Source organism: Athene noctua, chromosome 11, assembly GCF_965140245.1.
Source record: "Athene noctua chromosome 11, bAthNoc1.hap1.1, whole genome shotgun sequence".
Classification (NCBI taxonomy): domain Eukaryota; kingdom Metazoa; phylum Chordata; class Aves; order Strigiformes; family Strigidae; genus Athene; species Athene noctua.
Window position 1 is genome coordinate 25231797 of NC_134047.1, and position 14153 is coordinate 25245949.

At 49.0% G+C, this 14153-nt stretch overlaps 1 protein-coding gene across 1 annotated transcript; it reads right to left on the bottom strand.

Moving 5' to 3' along the window:
- Nucleotides 1-29: 29 nt before the first annotated feature.
- Nucleotides 30-6129, bottom strand: LOC141964544 (adrenodoxin-like). The gene is made up of 4 exons (XM_074915083.1): nt 5747-6129; nt 1470-1594; nt 954-1083; nt 30-709 (listed from the first exon to the last, which is right to left on the bottom strand). The coding sequence occupies exons 1-4, from the start codon at nt 5920-5922 to the stop codon at nt 589-591; spliced, it is 552 nt and encodes a 183-aa protein (XP_074771184.1). The 5' UTR covers nt 5923-6129; the 3' UTR covers nt 30-588.
- Nucleotides 6130-14153: the final 8024 nt, after the last annotated feature.

Sequence of the window (14153 nt, forward strand, 5' to 3'; positions counted from 1 at the left end):
ACAGCAATGGGAAAACTTAATATTTGGAGAAAGTAGCAGATTATGGCACATAACAATACAGTGACGTGTAACATCTCAGATTCACAGAAAGCAGTTCCTGCCCCAGGAGCTGCCAGTGCCCGAGGGCTAACCAAGCCCAGCCTGTACCATCAAGCCAACAGCACACCGTCTTGTGCTTGGAACAGCTCTCTCTTCTTAAGCTCCCCAAACTGGGAAAAATCCACTCTACAGTTAAGGAGCCAAACCTTGCAAAATGCCCAGCAATTACTTAGAATAGCAGAATTCCTTAAATTTCAAAGGAGAGGGTGAGTCATACAGCACAGATGTTTACTGTCCCCCACCCAGGGAAAGGTGAAGCCATACGCTTTAGTCCAGTTGTGTTCAGAGCACTTAGGCACTGAAAACATGTACCAAAACCCATAGTATTAAACTTTGTTTAAATAAGAGATTTGCTGAACAGGCATTTATACTGAATCAGACCTCTACAGTGTACTGCAAGCCAACCACAAAAAACAATAGCATTAACCCAAAGCGAGTACCCTGCCACACCTAACACGAGGATGTGAGTTGTGCAGGAGTTGTTTCCAGCTACTGTTTGCTTTGCTTTCCAACCTCCAGCTGCCTCCTGATGTCCGACACATCCACGGGGACCCGCACCGTCAGACCATCCATCCACTTCTTAACACGCACCTGGCAGCCAAGGCGAGAGCTGAGAAAACAACATTGAGTGAGGCTCATCCGTTCCCACAGTAAAGGGAGAAATTCCCCACCCGCATCTGGATGTCTGGTCCAGGCTGGGTTTTTACTAAATCTCCTGTTAAAGGTCTCATGTGCCCCAAGAGAAAGCAGCTCTAGAGGCACAACTGTACCACAGAATAAGTCCCATCCCCTTGGAAACAGGTGCCAGGAGAATCTGCCTGGGAGGTTTGAGAACCCGCTGTGGTCAGGCTTACGTCTCCGTCAGCCCGTACGCCAAGTCCAGCATGTCCAGCTCTTCATCTGAGATGGCATCCAGCTTCTGGAAGGCGTCCTTCTCAAAGATGAGGTGACAGGTGGAGCAGGCTAATGTCCCTTCACACGCACCTGGCAGAGAAATGAGGGGGTGACAGCAAATCAGGAAAAACAAGGGGGTGAGAGCACTCATCTTGGGGAACAGTGTGAGAAAAGGTCCTTTAACAGGTCAGGAGCGTGTCAAAAGAGATGCCAGAAAACTCAACAGATGATGCAGATTTCAGCCTGCCTCTTCTCTGGGGGGATCCCAACCAGTTTCCAAATCTGTACATCAGCTCTAACCAGCCAAACGCATTGGCACAGGAATCCCAGCGGTGACGGCACATTGTCACCTCCGTGTGGCAAAGCAGCCCAGCAAGCCCAATTCATGGTCTCGCCAGAACACAGTGACATGTGTAGAGCTGGTCACAGCACAGACACATAAACCCCAAGAGCACACACCCTTGCGCAACACCTACCAAATCCATCAATGGCCAAGTTCTGATTGACTACCACTTCCAGCAAACTCTCCCCTTCTTTGGCCGTGGCTGTAAATCTCTCTCCATCCCGATTTATAAAATGCACCATCACCTGGTCTGCAGAGCTGTAAAACAAGTTTGCAGGAATCAGAGGAGCCCACCCCTCCTGCACACCCACCGCTGAGGTCTTTCAGATGAGCACTACAGACATGACGCTTGGAGGGAAATGTGCATACAGACACTTTCTAGAGGGATTACACCACTCATGTCAGAAGAGATTCAGATTATCAGTTCTCAGTGACAGGCAAATCCCAGTTGACCCAAAATATTTCCCACTTTATCAAACATCCCTTAAAATAAATGTATGGCTGCACATGAACAAGTGCAGATGCTCTACACCTGCTGCCTCTGCTTGGGCAAAGCGTTTGCAAGTCCTGGGCCTGGGATATTACATCCCTCTGTTTAGGATTAACAACAAGAACAGTGCTCAGGTTCAGATGCTAACCATGCAATAAGGGCTGTTGTCATTCACATTTTGTTTCCCCTTCCCAAGGGGATTACTCGATAACTGTTCCTTTTCTAATGCTTGTTTGTTCATGAAGTGCCTGCTCCTTCCTGAACTCAGTCACGGGGATCCTTGTTACGATGAGACATGCTCAGCCCCAGCTTACAGATCAACTGTGCTGAGTAACCCCTGAGCCGACGTGAGCCTCGCTCAGGAGACGCTGATAGTTATTTTGACAGCCTGTGAGATTTAATCTGGTAGAGAGTTAAGAACAAGGCCATCGGCATCTCTTAGTGCTGACTTGCAGAAACCGCATCTCCAAATAAGACGGAAACAGCACCCACTTCATCCCCTCCAGAGCACGCTCTGCTCCCCACCAGTGTGGAGAAGGCTGCCACCCTCAGCAGCAGTGTCACGGGTTTCTCACTGAGACAGCATATTCCGAGACCATCTGTCATACTGGCCAGAGGAGCAGACAAACACGGGGTTTTCTTAGCGTGCAGACCCAAATGGCCACTTGGAAGCAGGAGGTACCAGTGATTCAGAGGTCCCAGCCCCTGTGCTGAAGCAGGGCAGTGGGGGTTTTGCCCAGTACCCTCCACTGTGGCACTGCCCCTGTGCCCGTCAGCTCAAAGCCCAGGACCTTCTCCTGTGGCAGGAGCTGCCCCCACCCTCTTCTCATCTGTCAGGCCAACACCACACACTACTCCCAGGGCCCTGGAAAGATCCACCCCTGTCCCCAGAGCTCTGACCAGCTCCCGAGCACTAGCAGTGCCAGCGCTGCCCATGGCCTTGCTGCTGACATTTCTGGCACAGGAAGAACGAACACAGCCTTGGAGATAGAGTGGATTTCAGTGCAAACTGCCCAAGCTCACAGTCCCCTGATTTTTCTCCACTTACACAAGACTGAGCAAAGCTGCATCCAGCTCATTCCAATAAAAGTGCTGTTTGGTACAAAGCTTGCTAACACTTCTCCGGGAAGCCCTGGGGCCAGTGGAACAAGCAGCAAGTACAGCTCAGAGCTCCGAGAATTTCCAACCTGCCAATTTCTTGCAATGTAATTGCAATATACACTGATACGAACTGCCACAGCCCTGGAGTCGCATGTCACTGCAAACGTGCCAGCGAGGAAGGGCTGTAGCACCTACATTCCTCTGTGCCAGGCATCCTCTTGGACAGTCAGAGAGGTTGGGAGAAGGAACTGGTTAAGTGGGAATTGTCCCTGGGATAGCAGCACCAGCAGCTGGAAGGCCTTAGCCTGCCTGCTCATCCCTCTCTGCTCTGTAGCAGATGACCATGAAGTATGTAGAGATCTCTGCTGATTTCCTTTGAACATTAAGCACAGAAATACATGAGGATCAAGCTTAAACAATTTTCTTTGCTCTTTCTTAACTCATAAGAGGCAGAGGTGGAGTATGGGGGAAGTATCTAGCTGAATAGGAGACAGGAAAATTCCTGTAAAAGTGTAATGGAAAAGGGAGAAGAAATGTTCTCTTTCAAGTTTTCGGGTATTGTTCGTTCTGCTTTACATAAGTCACAATCACCATCTAGATCTAATCCCATTCACCTGTTGACAAACCTCTGCAGTACATCTCTAAGTGACTAAGGATGCTGGTTTTTAAAATGCCACGTGGGCTTGACCAGCAAAACTCCAGGAGCAGAAAATTCCAAACAATTATCTCTTTGGAAAGCCAATCCCCATATTCCATCAAAACTTGGAACTGGATAAAAGAGTGAAACAGTGTGTTGTGCCTTTTCTGCTCTTTTGGTTTTAGTTGCAACTTGATTCAGCTAGCAGGAGCAGAGCTCAGGGGCCACTGTACCTTCATCTGAGGCGGCTGGCTTCCTGTTTTTCAGAAAGCTTCAGCAGAAAACAATGCCTGGGCCATTAGTCTACAGCAGGGTCCCCTGGTTATGAAAACAGCTGTGAAGTTAGCACTGAGACCACGCTGCAAAGGGAAGAGTTTCCTACATGCAGAATGGAAGGATCACACTGCAGTCACACACAGCCAAGCAGGACCACCCTACGTCGCAAAGCAAACAGCCAAAGAACATCTTTAAGACATTTCAGTCTCCTTCAGGGAGACACCCACAGACATTTCTTTGTAAATAAGCAATTTAAAGACTAGTTCTCAAATGTCAAAAGAAAACAAAAGAACCCTCTCTATATTTTGATGGATTAGACCCATTTATTCAATTTTTATGGCAAATAGGCACGTTTCCTGGCGATGTTGGTTTTACAGTTATGGGTGAAATAATTTATTACACAATAGCAATGGTAAAGTCACAGGACTTAATGCTGCAAGTCAATGCATTCTTCAAGGGGATAATGCAAGCTGCCTGCCTGAAGGCAGAGCACGCTAGATCCAGCAATCCCAGGGCTGCACGCATGTTTACTGACAGAAAACTTCATTCACGTTGTCTCTGGAGCACCTAGAGCCCACATCAGCCCCAGGAGGATCCCCACACCAGGCTCCCAGGAGTGCTGGGGGGATCACTTCCCTGCAGCCCCTCCTGCCCACAGCCCTGCCAGTTAAACGAGCCCGGAGACAACTGAACTGCAGCCAGGGACAGCACAGGGGGATCAGGATGGAGAGGGGGGGCAGCGCAGATGCTGTGGCCACAGACCACCCGCAGGACTCTGCAGAGCCTGGGTGCAGCAGCTCCCCCTCCTCAGGAGCAGGGATGCGGCCGAGCGCTCCTGACCACCACACAGAGGACCCATGAGCAGCTTCTCTCTCTTCGCCGGCTGTAGGGGAAATTTAAGCTGTTCGGCTGTGTTTGTGGTACAGATGCCTCTGCAGGGGGCATAAACCCAGCCTGATTACTCCCCATTTTCACTGTTCAGTTCAGTCCCCTCCCACAGACCCGCTCACATACTGGCCTAGTTGTCTTCACATCCCCCAAAACAGTCCCACGCTCCAGTCTCCTCTGGAGGATAACTGCTTGGTGTACCCAAGGCTCCAGGAGAGCCCGGAAAGAAAACATGGAGCTTTCATTTTCTATTTACTGTTGAATTTGTTTACGCACATTTCTGAAACTATGAAAAAATTCCTTTCACATTTTGTTAAGAAAATTATTTTTGAACCAGGATTTTAAAAACAAGTCAAAATGGATTAAACCAAATTTTGCTTCATTTAGGCTGAACTATTTTACAATGTCATTATTGTCACAGGACACACAGTCAGAGCTTTGGAAAGATCAGGATGTGACAAACTCAGCACTGCAAGTTCAACACTTGTCATCTGAGTATCCCCTTTCAAAAAAAAAAATCTCAAACTTTCTTTGACACATAGAACTAGTGAAGGGAGTTTCAAGAATGTTCTTCTCCCTGTCTGTGTTTTTCCCTAAAAGATACTTTCCAAGGCCATACAAACCAGCAAGATGCCTACAAGTATTGCCAGAGATAACTTCATAAGCAACAAACCAAGTAGAAAGAGACCCCACTGATAACAAGCCTTCATAAATCCCATTAGACAGGGTTATCAGTATAATTTTTCTCTAAGGTCAGACAGCAAAATGTTTTATTGCTTTTTCTGTGATGACGGTTGGGTTTTTTTCCAGCATCTAGCAGATTGCCATCTGACCCAGATCATACTGAACTAGGCGATCTGTGCATTCTCTTTATTTTGCTCAGACAAATGCAATCTCCTTTTGAATTATCCTTCAGGAACAGACAGAGGAAAGACTGGCTGCTTACAGGTTACTTACAAGGCAGAAGTAAGCTCATCCCTCCTGGATGCAGCAAGGTCAGGTTCAGCATTTCACTCACCTCGACTCCCCAGGGGCGTCCTGGAGCTTGTGCGTGGAGCTGAAGCCTCTTCTCCACCACTGCTTCACTGGTGTGTGACACTGCTCAGCCACCCCACCCAGATAAATAAAGCCAATCTTGCTCACATTCAGTCCACTCCACAAGGGTCGCATGAGCCCCGAGATGCCGTGAGCCATCGTGCTCTGTCTCCTGGGCTGTTGTCTGTTGCAAGGCCAACTGTATCAAGAGTTTTAAGTACAGCTGGGGGGTGGGGAAGGGGGAAAAGAAAGGAAAAGAGGAAAAGCTAGGACAGCCTCCCTGGGGGTGGAGGGAGGGAGGAGGGAGGGGAAGGCAGAGGGAAGGATGGACAGAAGGATGGTGCTTGGATCTTGCTGCAGCCTAGCCCATCGGGGCACGGGAGCTGGGTGAGATGAGCCCCATCTCCACATACCAGTTCCCAGCGATGCTCACCTCGTCCTGCCTCCCCGACCTCCATTTTAGGAACCAGACCTACCTCCAGTTACAGGGGCGATACTGCAGTGTCTGATCATACAAGAGGTTGCCAGCTGAGGGCTGGAAGAGCCGAGAGGAGCACAGAGCGCTGCTGCCTCAGGCAGGGGGGCACGGCAGCTCTTACAGCCATGGGGCGTGAGTAGCGCCGACAGGTCCTGCTCTTGACTGGATTGTCATCGAGCCACATCACTGCCTGCCCCAGTGCTGCAGCTCCCAGCTCTAAAATGTGAATATTCACTTCACAGGACAGTGGTGAGGAAGCAGCCACACTTTGCTCACTTGTTAAATTCTCTGCTGAAAAGTGTCATAATGGCACAGATAAGGATCATTTATTTCACACTGATAGTTCATGCTAGTGAAACTTTGTAAGAAGAAAACTCCTAAATGTATTCCCAGAAACACTGTCATCAATTTAGTCTACTCTCACCTCCAGGGTAAATCAATTTGCCCCCGAGGACCAAAATGCAACAGAGGACACAGTTTCAGTTCCTGGGTTTTGTGGAGTTTAAGAACAGCTCTCACCTCAGGAGCCCAAATTGTTCCTAATGCCAAATTAACGTTTGCTTTAATCAAGTTTTTTCATGCAGTAATGTATCAGTAGTCAGTATAAGCAAAAACCTCTGAAACTAGACTCTCTAATCAATCCATACAGAGGAGATAAACTACAGCATGAGAACTAGCTAGAAAATGTTCAGAAAATGAATCCTCAACACACACACACTATGTTTTGAAGATAATTGGAAAGTTTTGGTTTTCCACCCCAAAATGAAAGCTTTCTACCCGAAGCTTTCAGATTAGAAGTAGATCCTTAAACCTTCTGAGAAAAGCATTGAAGGCACTGAGTGCAAGAATTTTCCATAAGGAGTGGGGAAGGGAATCCTATTCTTCAGTTCAATAAAGTTTTAAAGGCCAGTGTCCAAGCATTCAAACATGCCACCGAGGATCTTCAGTGGAGAGAAACGCATGGACAATGCATAAAGGATTAAAAAAGAAAAAAAGCTTTCTTCGGGGGAAATCCAGTTTCAGATGTCACCTGTCCAGTTCCCTCTGTTCCCTCTGCACCTGGTGGAGCAGCACAGAGAAGTATTTCATTCCACCTCACTCCCATTTGCCAAGTGCAGGCTGGGCATGAGTGCTCCAGTGACAGGGCACAGGCAAGAGGAGCAGGCAGTGCTCTACAGAGGGGTGTGATCTGAGGCAAGGGAGTCGCATTTGAAGGGCATCACTGACCAGTCTCCTCGCCCCTTGTGCCAAACACGGGTGACACATGCCAGCTCAGTACACAAGGGGTTTGGCCACCGGCAGTCACAGCCCTGCAGCAGCCTCGCGCCAGCCCTGGCTCATTGCACAAATGCATTTTTTCTGCTGCAGGATTTGCCCCTCAGGTTTTGTTCAGGCCAACAGCTCTGTGAGCGCAGAGAGGGTAGGACAAACCCCTGAGTATCACCAGGGTTTTGATCCAGGGTGAGTGGTACCCCCGAGCCTGGAGTGGGCGAGAGCCGCAGTGCGTGTCGCGGGGAGCAGCAGGGCCGGGCATGGCGCAGACTGCCCAGCCATGCCCAGGGTCGCTGGGACTGCTCTGTAATTCCACCCCTTGACCCCAGCTAACGTAAAAATTCCTTACTTCCAATCATCTGTAGAGTGTCCTTTGAAGGCTTCCCTCCCCCCCCCTCGCTCCTATGGGAGGAGAGCTGGCAGGGGCGCGAGCGTTTACTTTACCTGGACACAGCCCTGGCCAGCATCCCTGCTCTGTGCCCCCTCACTCAGTCAGCCTTTCCAGGCGGTTTGCTCTCTCTTGCAAGCTGCCCTGAATGCCTCAGCCTTCAAACCCAAATTCTTGGGCTGCAGCTCACCCCTGAATTTAAAATCCATCTGTGCAGCCTCCGCAGCCGAGGCTCTGCCCAGCCCTGCCTGCTTTTCAGGCCCTACAGGGAGGCAGAAGTTCGGTGTCTCAGGCATTTCCATAGCAGGAAAGCAAGGCTTGCCATGAGCGACACAAGGAAAGGGGCCACAGCACATCCAAACAAACCACAAAGCATCTTATCTCTCCAGCAAACCTTGAACTGAGAAATACACCAGATATATGTGCAGCCGTTTTTCACAGCAAGGACACGTGTGTGTTTGCCCGGCCCTGACCCCTCCCCGTGCCAGGAGCTCAGAGCACAGCAAGCGATGGGTCAGTGCCACCCGACGGGAGAGGGGCCAAGGCAGAGAGGGGTGTAGGGTCTGAGCACACCCAGCCCTGCAGAGAGGGGGGCACCAGTGGCCTCTGCTGAAAGCAGGAGCGGCCTTCTGGAGGACCAGAGAATCACACTCTGTACCGAGTTCGGATAGCCTGTTTTAGGGTCTTTGAAACAGGGAAAAAGGCCAGAAAAGTAAGATCTTCTTTTCCTTCCTCTTCCCCAATTCCATCTAGCAGCAAGTCTAGAAGTAAACACAGCCTTTCCAGAGTAAACCAGTGTTCATTTAGCCCAGGACACAGAAATAGAAAGCTTTGCAAATGACCACCCCTCCTACAAAAAAAAAAAAAAAACCAACCAAAAAAACACAAAAAAAACCCCCACCAAACCAAGCAAAAATATCCTTGCTTTGAAAAAACACTCTCAAAATGTTGCTAAGACACTGCCAAAGTGAATCTTTAACTCTGTTTCACAGAGGTCTGGCAGAAGGCAAGTTTCCAGGGGTGTGCTCACAGGCTCACACCCCCCCCGGCCCCCACCCTGCTTGCCAGCAGGTCACACTTCGCTGTTGGTGTGGTGGCTGTGCCTACACCTCTAACGATGTGTTAGCACATGCTGGCAAGGAAGTGGTTTTCTAGCTCAAAACACGTTGCACCAACGCAAAGGACAATTTGCCCCTGCCCCAGTCTAGGGACTCTCATGCTAATGCCCAAAAGAGCTAAGAGGTGCCATTAACTCAACCTCATCCCTGATTTCTGCACAAAAAGTAAAACAGACTGAAGTCAGCACTGCACTGACCCAACAAAAAGTTACACAATACCACTGCAGCTTTCCACAGACAGAAGCACGCCCAGACCTTCCGAGGTACCGTCAGAGTTCCAATCCTTCCGTGGGCCGGTGCAGCAAACACAGAGAGACCGTCAGCACAAGGCCGACTTGCATTGGTTCCTTTGGCAGGACATACTCTGAGCAAACAGCTCTGACCAGAAGAGCTCTTCCATAAACTTTGTGGCTTCCAAGAGATCCTAGATGGAAGGCTTAAAATTATCATATTAGTCTGCTGCTTCTCTGAAAGCAGATGGAAACCACTGTGTAATCCTGTTATTAATATACACATTAATACAGTTTTAGCGATGCTGCAGTTCTGGGGTTGTGACAGTAACTCCACTACCATTTGTATCAAGATTTGATACATTTGATAAATGGAGGAAGAAGTTCCTCCGCAAAAGAGCAGAAGAGGAATCAGAAGGAGCAGGAAGCACCCGGAGAGGCAGCCTGTCCTGCAGCAGAGCAGCCAAGAGAGCAGGAGAGGGAAGAGACAAAAATCTCACACGAGTCAGAAACCACCTGGCTCCTACCCATGAGCAAGCTACAACATACACAGAAAGATTACAGGTGTCATCCAGGCAAGCAAAGTAACACCTGTCTGCTCCAGTACTGGAGGATTTCATCAAATCAGTACTTGATAAAATCCCAGGTGATTGACAGTGGAACTCCCACAGGAAGAGTGTCCAGAGTGGAGGGAGGAGCTGAGCCAGGAAGTCAACAAGTCATGACAACACTGAAGGCCAGCACTGAGCCCCGGCACAGAAGCCACCGCCCTGGCACCGTCTGGAGCAGGCAGGAGCGGCCACGCTCTCCCCGGGTCTGGGGGCCGGTGGTCTGGGCACGCCAAGGGCACGGAGCTGGCGGCCTGAGCTGAGATCTAGGAAATGGGCCACCAGGTTCTGCCACAACTCCTCTGCCTTAGAAGAAACATATTGTCCTCTGTGCCTTGTTTTACCTCTAAAGAAGTAGGAGAAAGGATTCTTGGTTGGCCTGAGGAGCGTGGATGAAGGATGATGGATGAGACAGAGAAGTGCTCTTGCCAGAGCTGCACTGGCTCAGTCATGCCAAGAGGCAGCCAGAGGCAAACCCGCACTGTTCCCACAGGTGAAGTCTCAGGGACTGCAGTCAGCGCAGCAGACACACAGACCCAGTAATAATAAAGGTTTCCAGAACACAGCCTTCGTTCTTAACTTGAACAGCAAGAACAGACCACCCCCCACCTCCTGCCAAGCCCACCACCTCGGAATCCTGTGAGGGAGCAGATACAGGCTGCTTACGTACACAGAACTAAAGCCACTGAACTAAACTAAAATTCTCCTTCCTTGTTGTCACTACGAAAACCCATCAACCACCCTTCCTGTTCCAGAACAAGCTGCTAATAAAAGTAAATAGGACAAGTTGTGCTTGTTCTGCTTTCTCCAAGCCCACAAGAACCAGGTACAAAGTGCTGCCCCAAAGCAGATGCACTGACACAAACCTGCAGACCAAGCGCTCACATCAGGTGTGCTCAGGCCTCAGACACTGCCACGGAGGCTGGAGGCTGAGGGAGAAGACCATCAACATGTCTCATTTCTCTCTCAAACAAGACCACCGCTCGTCCACTCCAGCCTTTCTCTAGATGTTCCGCAGCCTTCTGAGAATCACTGCCAACAGGAGCAAGGGCCCAGTTTTCACCACTGGAAGCAAGAGGGCAGCAATGCAGTCATTGGAGATGGGCCGACACAGCAACAAGGAAACAGAACAAATTCACAACAGTGCTTCTTGACAGCAGCCACTTCTGCAGTGCAGCTGCTGCCCGGCTGAGTGAAGGCCACTGAGAAGCTACAGTGCCCCAGCCAAGGCCTTGCAGATGCTTCTCCTTTAGTCAGGGATGCTCCAAAGATAGATAGGAGCACATGTGGGGTATAGACAGCCTTCACCGTAACCTCCCAGCTCAAGAACAGTATATTCCACATCACCTTGACCCTTCAGTCAGTCTTGTTGATTGAAGATCAACCCTGTCTGGTATTTCTTTAAAAGATGATCCACAGCTGGAGGCAACAGCAAATCACAAGTGCTTGTAATTTTCCAGCTAGCTCTGCTCACTTGAAAGCAGCATCAATGGCATTAACACCTGCTCAGAGCAAGTGCATTCTCAACAGAAGTCAGAGGATCAGTCCCTGCCAGGAGTTCCCAGTATTCCTTTTTGCAGTCTCAGCACTACTCTTTCCTTAATGTCTCTTCCTTGTTCTTTACTCCACTTTTCCCCATACCCACTTCATGCTTCCCTCTACCCTGAGAGACTCCATCTTAAAGTTACTAGTAACTTCCAGAGACCCATCACTTGCAGTCATAAGGACCTGCACCCTTGTCCACAAACTGCATTTAAATTAGAGCTGCAGACATGCAAGACAAAGGCCAGCCTCAGCCTAACATTCAATGCACTGAGGCCCAGATTCTTTTTCTTACAGAGAAGTTATTTTTTCTGTAAGGGAGACATTAACATCACAAGTAGAGTCAACTTGGATAAGGGTATGCAGCAGTTATGGGTCGACATCAGCCACAGATGATTGCACTGCTCTCTGCCAGTTGTCACGTGCTCCCATTACACACTGGTGTAAGATCATTTGACTGTCTGCCCAAGACTGGGTTATGTACAGCTGGGAAGCTGGTACTCAGCAGGAGTCACACTGACTGGACAGGACAAAGCAGCCATTCCTCAGCTACTTGCTGCTTTCTCATCGAGATACAGTCTGTTCACAGGTGTGCAAGCAGCTGCTGTGCAACTGTCTACGATTATCATACCTTGTCCTGTGCATTACCAGGCTTTGCAAGGTGTTGGAAAACAGCGATTAGATGCAGCTACTGAATGGAGAGCTGCTGCAGCGTGAAGCACCAAGTCTGAAGCCAGGTTACAGACAGAAGTAGCAGCTTCTAGGACCAGCTAAAGTGAGAAAGAGGAACAAGTCTTGTTTGGTATCTCAGAGGCTAATCAACCCCAAACAGATTTCAAGAAGATAGTGCTGTCAAAAGGCAGAGTCCTACCCTGATAAGTAGAGAGCAAAATCTAATCTAGTTCTTACTGCTGCAGTTACTAACACAGTTCCCTTACTGCCATAGTTACTAACAGTATCCTACACAAACTGACCTGAACTGCCACAACAACATTCTATTATTGTTCATCACATTAAAAAAAAGAAGTGGCTGGGAAGCTCCCAAGCCTGCTCATCTGTTCACTGAGAATCTCATATGAGGCCACTTCAAAAATAAAAATGCCCATGCTGCCCTCCAAATGTATTAGCCTGAACAAGCAACGAATAAGCTTGTCACCTACTTGGAGAAGTCCCTACAGGACCTGTTTACACCAAAACAAATCAGAATTTAGAGACCAGCCCTTTGGTAATTCCGTGCCTTAAAGTGAAAACAAGAGAAGGAAAAAGCAATCATAGCCTTATTTCTACAGTTGCACTGACTCCAAGTAGGAGGACAAAGTATCCTAGGCCAAGTGGATTAGTCCACCAGACAGATGTATCTCAATAAAAACTTGATTCTACAGTTACTTTGGCTTTTAACTTCAGTAAGCTGCACTGCTTAATAAAACCACATTCCAGAGCCTGCAAAAAGACAGTGTTTCTGGTCCCTAGCTCGTCTGAGAGCTTTTTATGCCAGCCTGTCCCTATCCCACAGAAAAAAAGTAATCTGGGCCCCAGCACTTGTAGGTATGGCCTAAACTGGATCTGAAATGTATGACAGACTACAAATCCCACAGAAGCTGTCTACACAAACTAGAAGTTAAATACAAGCTGCTGATTCTAAACTACAAAAATGCCTTCCAACAGATCAGAAGAATCAGGTGTTTGTTTTTGTTTTGAGGTTGTGTTGTGAATTTTTTACACTATGTAGTCCTGTGGAAGCAGCCTTCTGCCATTAATGCTTTGCACTTCATTTTTTTAAAGACAAACTGAATATAGATATACCTAACTGGAGAATTACTAAGCCTCCTAAATCTCCACGGATACAGGCAAGGGAATCCATGAAAGCTAGACCACACATGCAGAAGAGTAATCTGGCTGCGAGAGAAGAGTCCTCAGAGACTCCAAAAATTATTGTGCATTGAGAAGCAAGGGCAATAAAATCAGCAAGAACCCATTTGTGAGAGCAACCCTTCCAGAGCAGCACAACCTTCACCTGAAGGCTGTGGCAGTACTGGAGCAGACACACAATTCCTCCAGGGGGCTCAAGGTTTTGGAATCCTGGAAGGAAGAAACGAGAGAGACCCACCTATGGAAACTGGCTCTGCGCCAGGCCTGGCAGGGATTGCAGAACTCTTCGCTGCTCCACACTTCACGTTTCGCTTACAGGCAAGTTCAGGTTCCTCCCCTAGCACCAGAACTCCGCGCACTAACACGCTCCGATGAATCTGCCTTATTCTGCAGGGCAGCAACCACGAGGCTGTGGTTCTGCAAAGCCCCTCTTCACAACCATGCCGAGAGCAGCTACAAACAGAGACCACAGAGTTAATTAGCAGGAAGGTGTCAGGAGCCACACTCCTCCATCACTGGTCCCAGGGCCAGGCGCAGCACCGAGGCCCCGCACCCCCGGCACCCTCACCTGGGCAGCAGGCACTCACCCACAGCGAGATCCAACAGCGGCTCCTCCTCCATTTCCCCCATCTGACACAAATTTATACTCAGTGTCTCCACAAAGAAATGTGAATTCCAGTACTGGCTCCAGTCAGCTTGGAGGGCTGGGGAGGGGGAAAGGGAGGTTATTCAAGCAGTTGCTTTTCAGGAGGCAAGTAAGAGATGTCCTTATCTATGAGAGTGCTTCAAGGCCAGTAACCTCTGGGGAGCCCCACGGCAGACCTGTTTAGCTTGGAGACACAGCACTAGTCTCAAAGCAACCTTAAGTAACCAGCCAGACACCAT

Coding starts and splice junctions, on each gene's coding strand:
- LOC141964544 (XM_074915083.1), bottom strand. CDS start 5,922: ATGGCTCACGGCATCTCGGGGCTCATGCGACCCTTGTGGAGTGGACTG. Junction 1,595..5,746: donor GACGCCCCTGGGGAGTCGAG/GTGAGTGAAATG, acceptor CTTGTTTTACAG/CTCTGCAGACCAGGTGATGG. Junction 1,084..1,469: donor CTTGGCCATTGATGGATTTG/GTAGGTGTTGCG, acceptor TTTCTCTGCCAG/GTGCGTGTGAAGGGACATTA.